At 42.2% G+C, this 13,728-nt stretch overlaps 1 protein-coding gene across 1 annotated transcript; it reads left to right on the top strand.

Moving 5' to 3' along the window:
• The first annotated feature begins 7,571 nt into the window (after positions 1-7,571).
• On the top strand, positions 7,572-8,486 carry LOC105993445 (melanoma-associated antigen 11-like). Its single transcript, XM_013026717.1, has one exon. The coding sequence runs from the start codon at positions 7,572-7,574 to the stop codon at positions 8,484-8,486; it is 915 nt and encodes a 304-aa protein (XP_012882171.1).
• The last annotated feature ends 5,242 nt before the right edge of the window (positions 8,487-13,728 follow it).

Genomic DNA, 13,728 nt, shown 5'->3' on the forward strand with positions numbered 1-13,728 from the left:
GTGCTCTTGTTGTCAGGTATTAACTGGTAGCCTTCTACTCAGGTTATTGGCCTTAAGTTGTGGCAAATTAGAGAAAATGAAGGATCGGAAACAGCAGCCAGGAATTTAAAGACCAACACTGTATTAATGAATTGTTTGAGGAAAAGTACATAAGCAGTGTTTTTTTTCTTTAAGCCTTATACTGCCTCATAAACTGCAATGTTTGGTAAAAAGAAAAAAAAGTTGAAAAGCAACTTTCTCCCTCTGGCCCTTTCTGCTTGCCCAAATAATTAGTGTGCTCTGGGAACTGAACACAGATATCTTGAAGAAAATTATCCTGGGAAAATGACTCTTCTTGGAACAATACATGCTTAAGGGAGAAAATGTATCTTGGGTATGGACACATCTTGGTGGAGTGTCGGATGGAAGCCATCCTTTACTTGAAAGGATGCCCAAATATTAATGATCTAATTTAATGAGCAAACCAACCTCAAAATCTATGGCCTAATTAATAGGACAGTGTAACATTAAGAATAACAAAATGAAGCTGTTTTTCAGTGGTTCACATCTCTAATAATAGTGACTCAGGAGGCTGAGATCTAAGGACTGCAGTTCAAATCCAGCATGGGCAAGGTAGACTGTGAGACTCTTATCTCCAATTAACAACCAGAAAAGTGGAAGTGGAGCTGTGGCTTAAAGTAGTAGAGCACTAGCTTTGAGCACAAAAGTGAAGGACAGTGCCGAGGGCCCGAGTTCAATTGTTAGGACTAATACAGAAAAACACCAAAGGCACCACAGGTTTGATAGAAAGGAAACACTTATCCTAAGGTGAATATGAGCCAAACTCCAACTACTTATTCACCATACATACCTGTGGTGTTACAGCACTCATTTCATTTGTTATCACTGTGCCTGTACCCATTTCTGGGTTGGAAATTGTTCTTTCTCTTTCCTTCACATTACTTCTCTTATTAACTTGTTCAATTTGTATCCTGATCTTCAAATTCTTTCTTATGATATAAATCAAGAACTGGTTATCCAAGGGCCTCCTACCATCTGGAGGCTTCCTCCCCAGAGCATCCTAGTCACTGACCTGGTGATCCTCACCATTCCCATTGGCCATCCACTGGCCTTACCCCGTTGTTGCTCTGTAATCCTTTGAGGTTGGATTCCAGGGTACTTTAAGTGATGGAGATGAGAGCATAGGGTAGTGAGAGGAGCCATACTTACTTTTGCTAGATGCACCCACAATAATCTAGCTGCAGCTATTGTGAACCTTGTACATGTTATTGTGTAGTTAGGAAGATGCATCCTTATGCCTCATAAAGGTCTTTCTGAACAATGAGGAGTGTACTGAGAAAGTACCTCCTTCTGTACTAGGGAACCCTGAGAGTAACAATCTTCTTCTGAAGTCTGCAGGTCAGGCCAGTATAGAGGTCAGAACTCTGTCAGTGGTGAAAGGCAGAATCTGAGGGGGATGAAGGAAATAATGGACCTAGATAAAGAGTCCCCAAATATTCAGTTTGTACCTGTGCACTTAGATCTGCAACAAAGAGCCATATTTTGTTCAGAGAGTGACACTGAACCCTGTGAACTGCTCATTGTCATTCAAGGAACATGGGGATTCTCAGAATGTGACAAAGACTCTTGGCAGGAGGAACCTCACGCTCTGTGTGGGGCAGATGATAGCAAAGTGCAGGAAGAATCCCCAGCACTGATGAATGTCCTCCAAATAATTCATTTGCACCATGATCTCAGCCCTGCACCAAGGATATCATGGCACTCAGAACATCTGTAGGTCTGAGAATTGAAGGGGTCCCAGCTCTAGAAGTGGTCACCCTTTAGGCACTTCTGAAATGGGGTATAAGAAGTCCTCTTCTTGCTAGGCACCAGTGAGTCATGCTTGTAATTTAGCTATTCTGGAGGCTGAGTTTTGAGGAGTGTGATTCGAAGCCAGAACAGGCAGGAAATTCCATGCGAATTTCACCTCTACTAATCTACAAAATAAAAACAGAAGTGATGTAACTAAAGTGGTAGAATGCTAGCCTTGAGCACAAAAGGTAAGCTACAGTTTTCAGTCTCAGATTTCAAGTTCCAGGATCAAATTAAAAAGCCCTCTCCCTAGATGTTGCTCCAGATAAAATCTGGTTAAATCCATGATCAGCAGAGTTTCTGCCTCCACTAACCTCTTCTACTTCATTTTTAGGGTTTGGGGCTCAAGCCTTTATAGTTGTCAGGTAGGTACTCTTATCAATTCAGCTACTCCAATCTTTAGCTGGCTTTCAAACAGGATTTATTTATTATTGCCTGATAAGCCCTAGACCTGAAACTTCTTCATTATACTTTCCACATATTCTTGGTGATGAGGCACACTTTCACAGTCAACGTTTCATTATTTGATGAAAAGGTCTACTCAAAAATCTAATCCTCCTAGGCTACAATGCTTGATAAGAAATGTACTCATTATCTTGCCCATGTAATTGTAACCCCTCTGTACAGTATTTTCACAATAAAATAATAAAAATTAAAAAACAACATTGAGATACCACTTCACCCCAGTTAGAATGGCTATAATCAAGAACTCTAATAACAACAGATGCTGGAGGGGATGTGGACAGAAGGGAACCTTACTGCATTATTGGTGGGAGTATAATCTTGTTCAATCACTTGTGCAAGTAGTGTGGAGGTTCCTCAAAAGACTCCACATTCATCTCCCCTATGACCCAGCAATCCCACTTTGAGGCATTTACCCAAATGATCACAAACAAGACCATACTAAAGCTATCAGCACAACTACGTTTATTGCAGCATTATTTACCATAGCTAAGATATGGAACCAATCCGGATGCCCCTCAGTAGATGAATGGATCAAGAAAATGTGGTATATATACATAACAGAATTCTATGCCTCCATCAGAAAGAATGACATTGCCCCATTTGTTAGGAAATGGAAAGACTTAGAAAAAAATATATTAAGTGAAGTAAGCCAGGCCCAAAGAAACATAGGTCCCATGGTTTCCCTTATTTGCAATAACTAATATATGTCTGAGACAAGCAAAAACGGTCAGATAAGTTGATGTTAGGTGAAATGAACCCCAAGATAAGTATTCAAATGTTTTTTTTTCTTTCATGTGATTGTTTCTAACATATTTCTTTGTTGCTTTGTATGTCCTTCCCCCCATGGTATAACCCCTGCTTTCACTGTATTTGATGTTGGTATAATTTGTGGAGGGAAAGGGAAAAAACAAATCATTTAAATAGGGATACAGGTGGACCCATTGTAACAATGAGATGTACAAATTGTTAGTGTAAAAACAAACTTTACAACTTTGGCAGGTGGGGGGTGTGGGAGGGGGGAGATGGGAAGGGATGGGAAGGGGAAACAAAGGAGGAGGCAACAAAGCTTGATAAGAAATGTACTCATTATTTTGCCCATGTAATTGTAACCCCTCTACATGGTATTTTCACAATAAAAATTATATAAAAATTCAAAATTCACAATTAAGTATGAGATAACATTTCATCATTATTAATACATTGTCATTATTAAGAAATATTCAGCATAGTTATTAACTTTATTTTTCTAAAATACTTACAGGTTTAGACAAGTTGAAAGCCTTCATCTGTACCTTCTGAGTCAGAATTAAATTCTAGCCAGAGCTAATTAGAAGTACTGCTAAGGGTCAGTCCTCTCATAGATGTGCCAGTAAAAGCCCCTAGTAAATGTGTTGTCTTATCTTTTCCATCATATATCTGCAAGATATATTTATAATCAAATTGTAAATATTCCTATCATAGTCAATACAGACCAATGTGTTCATATCCATGAGGAAGAGAAAATTATTAAATTGTTCCTAATGAATCATGTCAGCACATACTATTCAACAATTAAATTTGTTTTACAAATATCAAGTTAATCAAGAATTCATTTGGATATTTTTATATTATTAAAATTTTTAAAATTTTATTATTTTATTTAAATTTTTTAAGCTTATTAGATTCTAAAATATACTTCATTTAGGTTATATAACTTTGTTATTGTGTCAACAATAATTTTATGGAAGACGACTTAAGACTTAGAGTACCTATATTAATATTGGTTTCCAAGAATGGTTGATCAGTTCTCTGCAGCTTCCTCAGATCAGATAATTTGTGCCTTATGGGGTAATTTTACCCTTGTCACCTCTGCTCCATCCTGCAAATGAAGCTCAGAAGCAGCCAAAATTTTATTTACAAAACAATTTTGAAGAAGCACAGTGTCAAATGCCTATAGTTCCAACTAATTAGGAGGATGATCAAAAAGGATTCCTTGAGTACAGATCAAGATCAAGATGATGATCAAGATCAGCCTCAAATCAGAATCAAATCAGTCTAAGCAATATCAGAAAACACCATCTCTTGTAAAGTAAAAACAGGTGCCAAACCAAAATTGGCCCATAGACTCTTATTTTTCATCTCTGATTTTAAGAAGTCATAGCATATTATTTCAACTAATAATAAATATGCAATATTCATTATTAAAAAAATCTAAGTCTACTAATCTCAGGCTCCTCAGAAGGTAGGATGCTACACATGAGCCTCTGATTCCAGATCCTCAACCACGCCTTATATATGTGGGAAACTTGCTAGTCATAGTTTTAGTCACAAAACTATTTTTTGTCTATTTTGAGGCTTGAAGTCAGGGCCTGGGCATTGTCTGTCAGTTCTTTCACTCAAGCACTCTACCACATTGAGTCACAGTGCCACTTCCAGTTTTGTGTGATTAATTGGATGTAAGTGTCTCAGATTTTCCTGTCTGGGCTGGCTGTGAACTGCAATCATCAGCTCTCAGCAGCTGGTACCAAGCTTAGTCTGAAGTTCTTAGGAACCGAGAGGTTCGGTAAGAGCAGTGTTTAGAAGGTAAACAGGGGAAATGCTACTATCAAGTGCAAAGGAGTTATCCCAATGTCAGCCCCAACATTCCACCCCTCTCCTAGCCTCCTCTTCAGAATCTTGTGACCATGGAGACAGATTTGAACAATAACTTGGAGACGAGAGACAATATGTCTGAGCTGGATTCAGGAGAGAGGAGAAGTTAATTGGCCAAAGCTCAGATTTAGGTATAGAATTATAAAATAAGCAAACACCATCACTCATTTGATACTCTCAGTCCTGAACCCTGGGGAGTGTCAAAACACTGGAGTACTCCTCCACTATATATTCACATTAACCCTTACCAGTCCACTTAACCTTAAGTTTTCTCTCGGGGTACTCTGAAAATAACAGCCTTAGTCTAGGGTCCTAGGATATAAGAGGTCTTTGGATAACTGAAGGGACACAGAGAAAACTTCAATCTATTTTTGGGTCCCCTAAAGTCTATATTCACACTTTCTCTCAGCTATGCTTCTGAGGGCCTCTATGTGAAGTATCTACCTGTTCTTCACTCGCTCCTACCACATGGGACACTGAGGAAATCTTTGTTTGAAGACATTGGTGTGCAGAGGGCAGGACTCTGTAGGGCCTATGTGAGCGGTTCACACACTCCTGGTGGACATGCATCTGGGACAATCACTTCCACCATGCAGTGATAAAGGAAATGAGAGCTTTGGCTGGTCAGGGTCAAGACTGTTAAGGAAATGACCTTAGACTCCAGGTTAAAGGAGACACAGAGGAAGTCTGCCCCTGCGGTCAGTCCAGGGAGGCCCTGTGATTTGTCACCAGGATAGTGATGTCATACTTAGCTTTCTAGGTCATAAAGAGGTAGGGATTAGGTAGACAGACAAATCCTGAGTTTCATACCCTGAGGGACCAGATGCTGACCGAAGTCTCAGGGTGAAGACTCAGGAGCAACTGGGATTCCCCTAGACACAATAAGACCTACTCATGCAGTGACCCTGTGGAAGGCCTCACATCAGGTGATCGAACAACTGAGTCTACTTCTCAATCTAAGGGACAAGGTAAGTCCTGTAGAGAGTCAAGGTAAGATGTCAGGTAACACCAAGGATGGGAAACTTGCCCTTATTTCCAGACTGAGTCCTGATCTTTCTCCAACTCTGTGGGAGGTGACTGGTATCATGAGTGGTGTGGGACTTCTGCCTGGATTACGGGGGAGGACTTAGGTAGGAACAAAGGGAAATTGCAGGCCAGATCAGAGGTAGACCTCCACTCTCTCATCACCCTGGGGAGGCCCAGTACAGCATGCCTAGATCCAGGGCACCTTCAATTTAGCCTCTTAGACTCATTTCCAGAGGAGTGGAACTTGGTCTGCAGAATATGTCCTCTGCTTAGTAGATGCTTTAGACAAGACCAACAGATCCTATTCTAGTTTTAAGGAAACTTCTTACATTGTAAGCCTATGGTGGCTCCAGACAGAACCGTGGCGAAGAAATGGTACTAGTGGTTTCTCATGATGGGCAGAATAAGGAAAATGATAGTCTTGGCTTGCAAGATGGACCTGGAGATTAACAGAGGGCAAAGGCCGAGGCTGTGTGAAGAGTAATCATGAATACCTTGAGGGACCCCACACAAAAGAAAAGCCCTGGATCCTGCTCCCTCCATCAGCCTTGGGGAAATCTCTGCTTGGGTGTACACATGAACTGTTTATATACTTCTGTCTCCCAGGAACCAAGAATCTGGGGCCCAGGACTGAGCGAATTCAACTGAACAATGTGGTCAGAAAGAGGGAGTTTCAAGAATCAATCTGGAGTTAAGGTGAGGACAGGTATAACCAACCAACCCACTCATACACAGAGGACTCCAATACCATGCTTCCTTCCTTTACCTATGAGGAAAACCAGACATCATAGGTGCATTCATCTCTCCTTCAATCTTTAGGATTTCTCATTGAAATATGGTTTTGGTTTTGGGATTGTGGCCTTAGGTGCTCAGAGGGCAAGTTCCCAACCTGGCATTTAACAAGGAGAACACTGAGCTAGTCCTCCACCCATATGGTCCAGAGTGTTTATGGTTACCTTTGTTTGTGTCACCAGTCACATTTGATGATCCTTTATTGCCTTTTGCTCCATTATAAGAACATGGACACCAGTTTAGACATCTCCAGGGGACAGTTGGAGATGTAGAATGAGTTCAGTAGAGGCTGCCTATATTGTACTCACTGTTAAGCCAGGAAGCCCCATGTTGTCCTTGCATGCTGTGGTCCAAGAGAGAGAGAGGTCTGACTCACTGCCTGCTGTACATACTCCAGGGACCAGGAGGTAAAAGTCTTGGCCTGAAGTAGTGCCCTCGTAACCTAGCAGAAAATTCTCTGGTAGGGTTAGAATTTAAGATTGAGGTTCATATGATGAAATGGTATCATATGCTCCATCCATTTACCCCACAACACAACTCCACATCGCTCAGCACTACACACCCCACCAGCACCCCAGAGACTCAGACTCACTCAGCTCCTTATGCCTTGTTGAGGCTTCAGGCAACACACACAAGAGGGGGACAGGAAGCTATGTGTCCCTAGAGCACCAAAGAGAGGACCAGGAGGAAATCCTAAGGAAGCTGCCAAGGGGAACATTGTCAGCTGAAACTGCTTTCTCTCTCACAGGTGTAGGAGTCATCACTGAGCTGTTCTCCTCCCTTATTTGTTATTCACAAGGAAAGCCATGAAACCTTACACTCAGAAGACACATGCTTCTGAGCTTGAGAGAGACCCTCAGGCACAAAGTCAGGCAGTAGGCCTGGTGGGTGAGCCAATGCCTCCGACTGTGGAGGCTTCTAATTCACTGATACCCTTTGCCCAAAGGGACATGTCAGAAGGTCTCCAGGGTGAGGTAGTTAGGGAGACTAATGAAGAGCAGAGATCCAGTGATCAGGCAAGAGAAGAACTGCCCCTGCACAACGAGAAGACCCTGCATTCCATCCTACGCAAAGGGGCAACATCATTGATACCATTTCTGCTATCTAAGTATTGGTCAAGCCAGACAGTTTCTCGCATTGATATGCTGAATCACATCAGGAGAGGTCACAGGCGTTACTTCCCTCAGATCTTTGAAAAAGCTTCTGTATTGATGCAACTCCTGTTTGGCCTTGATATAAGAGAAGTAGATCCTATTCTCCACATATATGTGCTATACGTAGCAGCTGGGATCACTTACAATGGTATGCTTAGCGACGTGCAGGGTTTGCCCAAGTCAGGCCTGCTGATAATCGTCCTCTGTATCATCTTTATGGAAGGCAATCGTGCCACTGATGATGACATCTGGCATGTGCTTAGTAACATGGAAGTGTATCCTGACCGAGAACACTTCATTTACGGAAACCCTAGGAAACTGCTTATGGAAGATTTTGTATGGGAGCAATACCTAGAATATCAGCAGGTTCCCGGCAGTGATCCTATCATCTATGAGTTTACCTGGGGCCCAAGAGCTTATGCAGAAACTTCAAAAATGAAAGTCTTGGAACACTGGGCCAAATTCAGCAAAGTTGACCCTAGGTCCTTTGAATTTCTGTATGAAGAAGCTTTACAAGAAGAACAGGGAGCAAGTGGCCATGCTATGGCTTCTTCAGTAGAAGAGTGACTCGTGCCAATTTTAAGAACACTTAGGAAATCAGTTCCACATCAACATCCTAGTGGAATAGCCATTTCCTGGTTATGGTCAAAATTTCCAGCAGTGAAATAAATAACAATACAGAGAGTTCACTGTTAATACTTGTGTCACCCATTTTCTTTGTAACATCAAAAAATATATTGTCTTGGTTTGGGTTGGCTGTGTGTGTGATACAGGAAATTATATCTTAAAGGTAATTCACACCACTCAATGACCAATGTCTTCTGCAAACCTTTATTTTAGCATCTGTTCTTGGTAATATTTTTAGCACACAATATTGTAGGGTTTTAGGCAATAGCCTTACCAAGAAAATTTAGATGGAAATGAACTGCAGTTAATGGAAATAAGAGGTTTTTTTCTTTGTGTCTGATTTGTTTCCTTTTTTTTGTTTGTTCATCTATCTTTGGGAGGGTGAGTGGTGGGCACAATAACGCCTGGGGAAAAGGGTGGAAAAAAGAAGCCATGGAACTCACTAGATTCTATTTTGATTGAAGGTAAAATTGTATGTGGGGGCAAGAGGGAAAAACTGGGAGAGGGAAGGGGTGATATTTTCCTAAAGGAAAGGTACTCTCTTTATCTGACATATAACTTTAACCCCTCTGTACATCACCTTAACAATAACAATGAAAATACATCAAAAAGAAGTTATGCTGGGTGACATTCGCTCATGCTTTTAATCCTACTCAGGAGGCTGAGCTATGAGGACAGAGATTTGAGCCCACCCCCATTAGGGAAGACCTTGAGACTCATATCTCCAATTAACCGCCAAACACTGGAAAGTAGAGCTGCAAGTATAAAAGGCCAGGGATGGTGTCCAGGCCTTGAGTTCAAGCCCAGGACTGGCACACACAAAAATATAAAGTTCATTTATGGAAACCCTAGGAACAGAAAAATTGATGGAGCTTGTGTGGAAACAGCTAAATTGAGAATGACCGATAATATATCTTTTCTCCTATATACAGAATCTTCTCCCTCACCAATAAAACACATGGACAACCAGTGGCAAGCGATGACTAAACAATAGCACATTTGAGTATTATAAGAGGACACTATATGAGTATATGAAAATAGAATAATTAAGCTCAGTTTAAAAGAAATGTAAAAATTAAGAACAGTGATTTCAATGGGGAAGCAGCTGTGACTCAAATTCCGGGATCTATCATTCTAGGATAATCTTCACAACCAGGTTTTGCAAAGTAACTACTAATGGGGGAACTTTTCCTGAATTATGATGATTTGTTTTGGTTTCTTGTCCTCCTGAGGCTCCATGTCCTCTGATAGATCCTGGAGAAGAGTGATATGAACAACATCCCCACGTGGAAAGGGCTAGGGGGAAATGCCATTAGAAATGACTGTCTCTGCCCTTCACTACAGCTCCAGAACTCACAAGCATCACTCACTTTTTTCTCATTTAGAATTTTAGTTTATTTTATATATTTTTATTGTAACAATACTGTACAGATGGGTTACAGTTACATGAGCAAGGTAATGAGTCCATTTCCTTTGGAGCGTTGGTACCCCCTCCTTTGTTTTCTCCTACCATCCCTTCCCTCCCCCACCTCCCCAACTGCTCCCTTCCCCCTCCACCCATCTTCCCCCCCCCCACAAAGTTGTAAAGTTCGTTTTCAACATAGCAACATCTCATTGTTACAATGGGTCAACCTGTATCCTTACTTCAGCATTTTGTGATTTCCCTTCCCCTCCCCAAATTAGAAAAATGTATATACAAGATTCAGGACACCGGAATCAAATACAGTGACAACAAGGGTTGTACCATGGGGAAAGACCATAAAAAAAGCAAACAAAATAACATAGTACATTATAATTACATTAGAAAGAACAACAAGAAAGATAAAATCTCTTGTGTCCCTATCTTGGGGTTCATTTCACTTAGCATCAGGTTATATGGTCATATGTGCATAGCTTTTGACCGTTTCTGCTTGTCTCACACATATACTAGTTATTGCAGATAATGAAAACCATGGGACTGATGTTTCTTTGAGTCTGGCTTACTTCACTTAATATTTTTCCAAGTCTTTCCATTTCCTAAGAAATGGGACGGTGTCATTCTTTCTGTTGAAGTTTGCAGTGGAAGGCAGCGACACACACTGTTGCTACTCAAGTTAATTAGGAGTGTGATGACCTTTATAGAGCTAGGCTCTCCCTGGCTGTAAGTCTTGAGAGACACTGAGAAAGACCAGGCAGCTGCTCTGTGGCTTCCACATCAGCTTATTAGAGGGACATTTTCATACAGCAGTCATGGAACCTAAAAGGCAGTGCCTTGATTAAAGATACCATCACTGCTACAATTAGAATTTGTGTCAATGAGTATAGAAGCTTAATCAGATTAGTGTGGCTCCTCTACACTAGAATCCTTTGTGAGGATCAAGGATATCCCAATACTGTAAACAAAAAGAATAAAAAACAATCATTGGGATTGGTGCATGGCTCAGCTGGTAGAGTAGAATCTGATGAGCAAAAGTGTCCAGTACTGAATTCAGGTCCTTTATTTAGACAAAAAGTATCCCCAATGCATGATCCAGAAAATATGCTATTCCTATCAATCCTATCAATCCAGGTTCATTCCTGGCAGTATTTCTTGGGAAGGGAGCACCTCTGACTGCCCTTTTAGTGTTGAGGTGAGTGTCACAGAGTTGGTGGCCTTTGCTTGTAAGATGGATCATCAGGTCAACAGAGGGAAAGCATCTGGACCTCTTAAAGAGGGACTAGGTAAACCTTGAGAATGTAGGGGAAAAGGGTCCTTCAGAAAAACCTGCTTGAGTGTCCACATGAACATCATGTTTCTATCGCCTAGTTCCCAGGAAGGTGACTCAAATAGTCCAACTGCTACCTTGTTTTCAGCCCTGTATTTGAAGAGAGAAAGAATGAGAGACAGACAGAGACAGAGAAACAGAGACAGGAAAAAAGAGAGAGCCAGGTCTTTTGCCTCACGGAATGCCTAGTCAGTGAGAGCTGTGTTCTGACATCTGCAATTCTGCACAAGAGACAGTGTAAGTCAGCCCGTTCTGGAGTTGAGACTGTGGGGTTAGAGAGAGTAAAGCCCTCCACATGAAGAGGTTCTCCAAACATGAAGCTACCTCTCAATTATCAGACTGGCCACAGGGGCATTTTGTCAGGTGAACACCTTCATGCTCCAACACCACCTTCACCATCAGTGGATTATGGGTGTAATAGACTTGGTTCGAGTAAAAGACTGATTCTTTCATTGAGATGGAAAAACTCAATTTGGAATCAATGATGGGATCTTAAAGAGGATGGAGTTGAGGCTGGGAAGGTGGCTCAATGGTAGAGTGCCTGCCTTGCATGCCTGAGGCCCTGGGTTTGATTCTTCAGCACCACATAAGCAGAAAAAAACGAAGTGGTGCTGTGGCTCAAGTAGTAGAGCGCTAGCCTTGAGCTGAAGAGCTGAGGGACAGCGCCCAGGCCCAGCATTCAGGCCCCACGACTGGACCCTCTCCCCCAAAAAAGAGAATGGAGTTTCCCAAATCTGATTATTCTTGTGGTATCTACCTGAGCTAGCCCCATACAAGTGAACTGGGGCATATATCCTTAATTTTGTCCTTCAGGTCAAAAAGAAGAAAAAGTTTTCATTGGAGAAGACAGGCTCTAGATCTTTAGGGAAAGAGACCTTAAAACTTCAACATAAAGAATACACTGGGCGCTGGTGTCTCATACCTGTAATCCTAGATATTCAGGTGGCTAAGATCTGAGGATGGAGGTTTGAAGCCAGCCTAGGAATAAAAGTCTGGGAGATGCTTAGCTCCAATTAACCCTAAAACAACTGGAAGTGGAACTTTGGACCCAGTGGTAGAGCAGTAGCCTTGAGCAAAATCCTCCGGGACAGTGTGCAGGCCCAGAGTTCGTTCAACTCACACCAAAAATTAAAAAAAATACAGCACAGACCAGAAAAGCTGTACCCTGCTGTGTTTCCAGGGAGGCCCTAGGCCATGTGACCAGACATGTGATGCCTGATTTATGCTCTGGGTTTGGCAGGGCTTAAGGTTTGGGTAGTGGAAACTGCCTTTGAATATAACAGATGCATCAGGCATGGTTGGAAGTCAAGGTGAGTACTGAGGGAGACTGAGAGGAAGCCGAGGAAGCTCAGGCCTCCCCTGATCTAAGTCCTTTAGGGCCTCATGCAGATGACTAGGCAGCAGATTCTGACTAATGCATCATGGTCTGAGAGGGCGGGGGAATTGGTGGATAGAGCACTACCTCAACAGAAGGGTGGGGCCCAGGTCTAGACGGAGTCAGGTGAAATATGGGGCAACACTGAGGGGTCCAGCACCCAGTACAAATAGAGTTCAGCATTACCTCTACTTTTCACATGGAGTCCCATTCCTTACTTAACTCTGCAATCTGGGGGAGGAGATTCAGTTCTGAGAGGGGCAAGGTTATGCCTAGAGCAAAGGGTAGGACTTAGGGAGGAATGAGAGACAGAGGACTCCTCCACATCCCAGCAGCCCTGAGAGGCCTAGATCATTTGACCTTATTCAAGTCATCTTTCTATGTGTGTGTGGGTTGGGGAAATCATGGGTCTTGAACTCAAGGCCTGGGTGCTATCCTTGAGCTTTTTTGCTCAAGGTTAGCACTCTACCACTTGAGCCACAGCTCCACTTCTGACTTTTTTGTAGTTAACTAGAGATGAGTCTGACAAACTTTTCTGCCCAAGCTGACTTCGAACCAAGCTCCTCAGATCTCTGCCTCCTGAGTCCCTAGGATTATAGCTATCAGCCATGGGTTCCGGGCTTCTTGTGATTTTAAGACTTGTCTCAGGATGGGGTGGATCTTGTTCTGTGCAGTGTGTCCTCTTCTCAGCAGATCCCTTAGAGAGGTGTTAAGAGATTCCTAATGTAAAACACAGGAAATCTGCCCCACTGTCAGCCCAGAGTTGCTCCAGGTAGTGGTATAGCGAAGAGACCCTATCCATGGCTTGCTGCTCAGGATCTAAGTCATGGAGATGAGGTCAAGGAGATAAGAATCCACTTCATGGCTGAAAGTTGGTGACTCACAATGCAATCCTAGCTACTCAAGAGGATGAGATCTGAGGATCATGGTTCAAAGCGAGCCTGGATAGGAAAGTCCATAAAATACTTATCTCCAATTTATCACCGGAAAATGGGAAGTGGAGCTGTGGCTCAAAGTGGTAGAGTACTACGCTTGAGTGAATTAGTTCACAGACAGCACTGAG

This window comes from Dipodomys ordii, unplaced genomic scaffold, assembly GCF_000151885.1.
Source record: "Dipodomys ordii isolate 6190 unplaced genomic scaffold, Dord_2.0 Scaffold96, whole genome shotgun sequence".
Lineage (NCBI taxonomy): Eukaryota > Metazoa > Chordata > Mammalia > Rodentia > Heteromyidae > Dipodomys > Dipodomys ordii.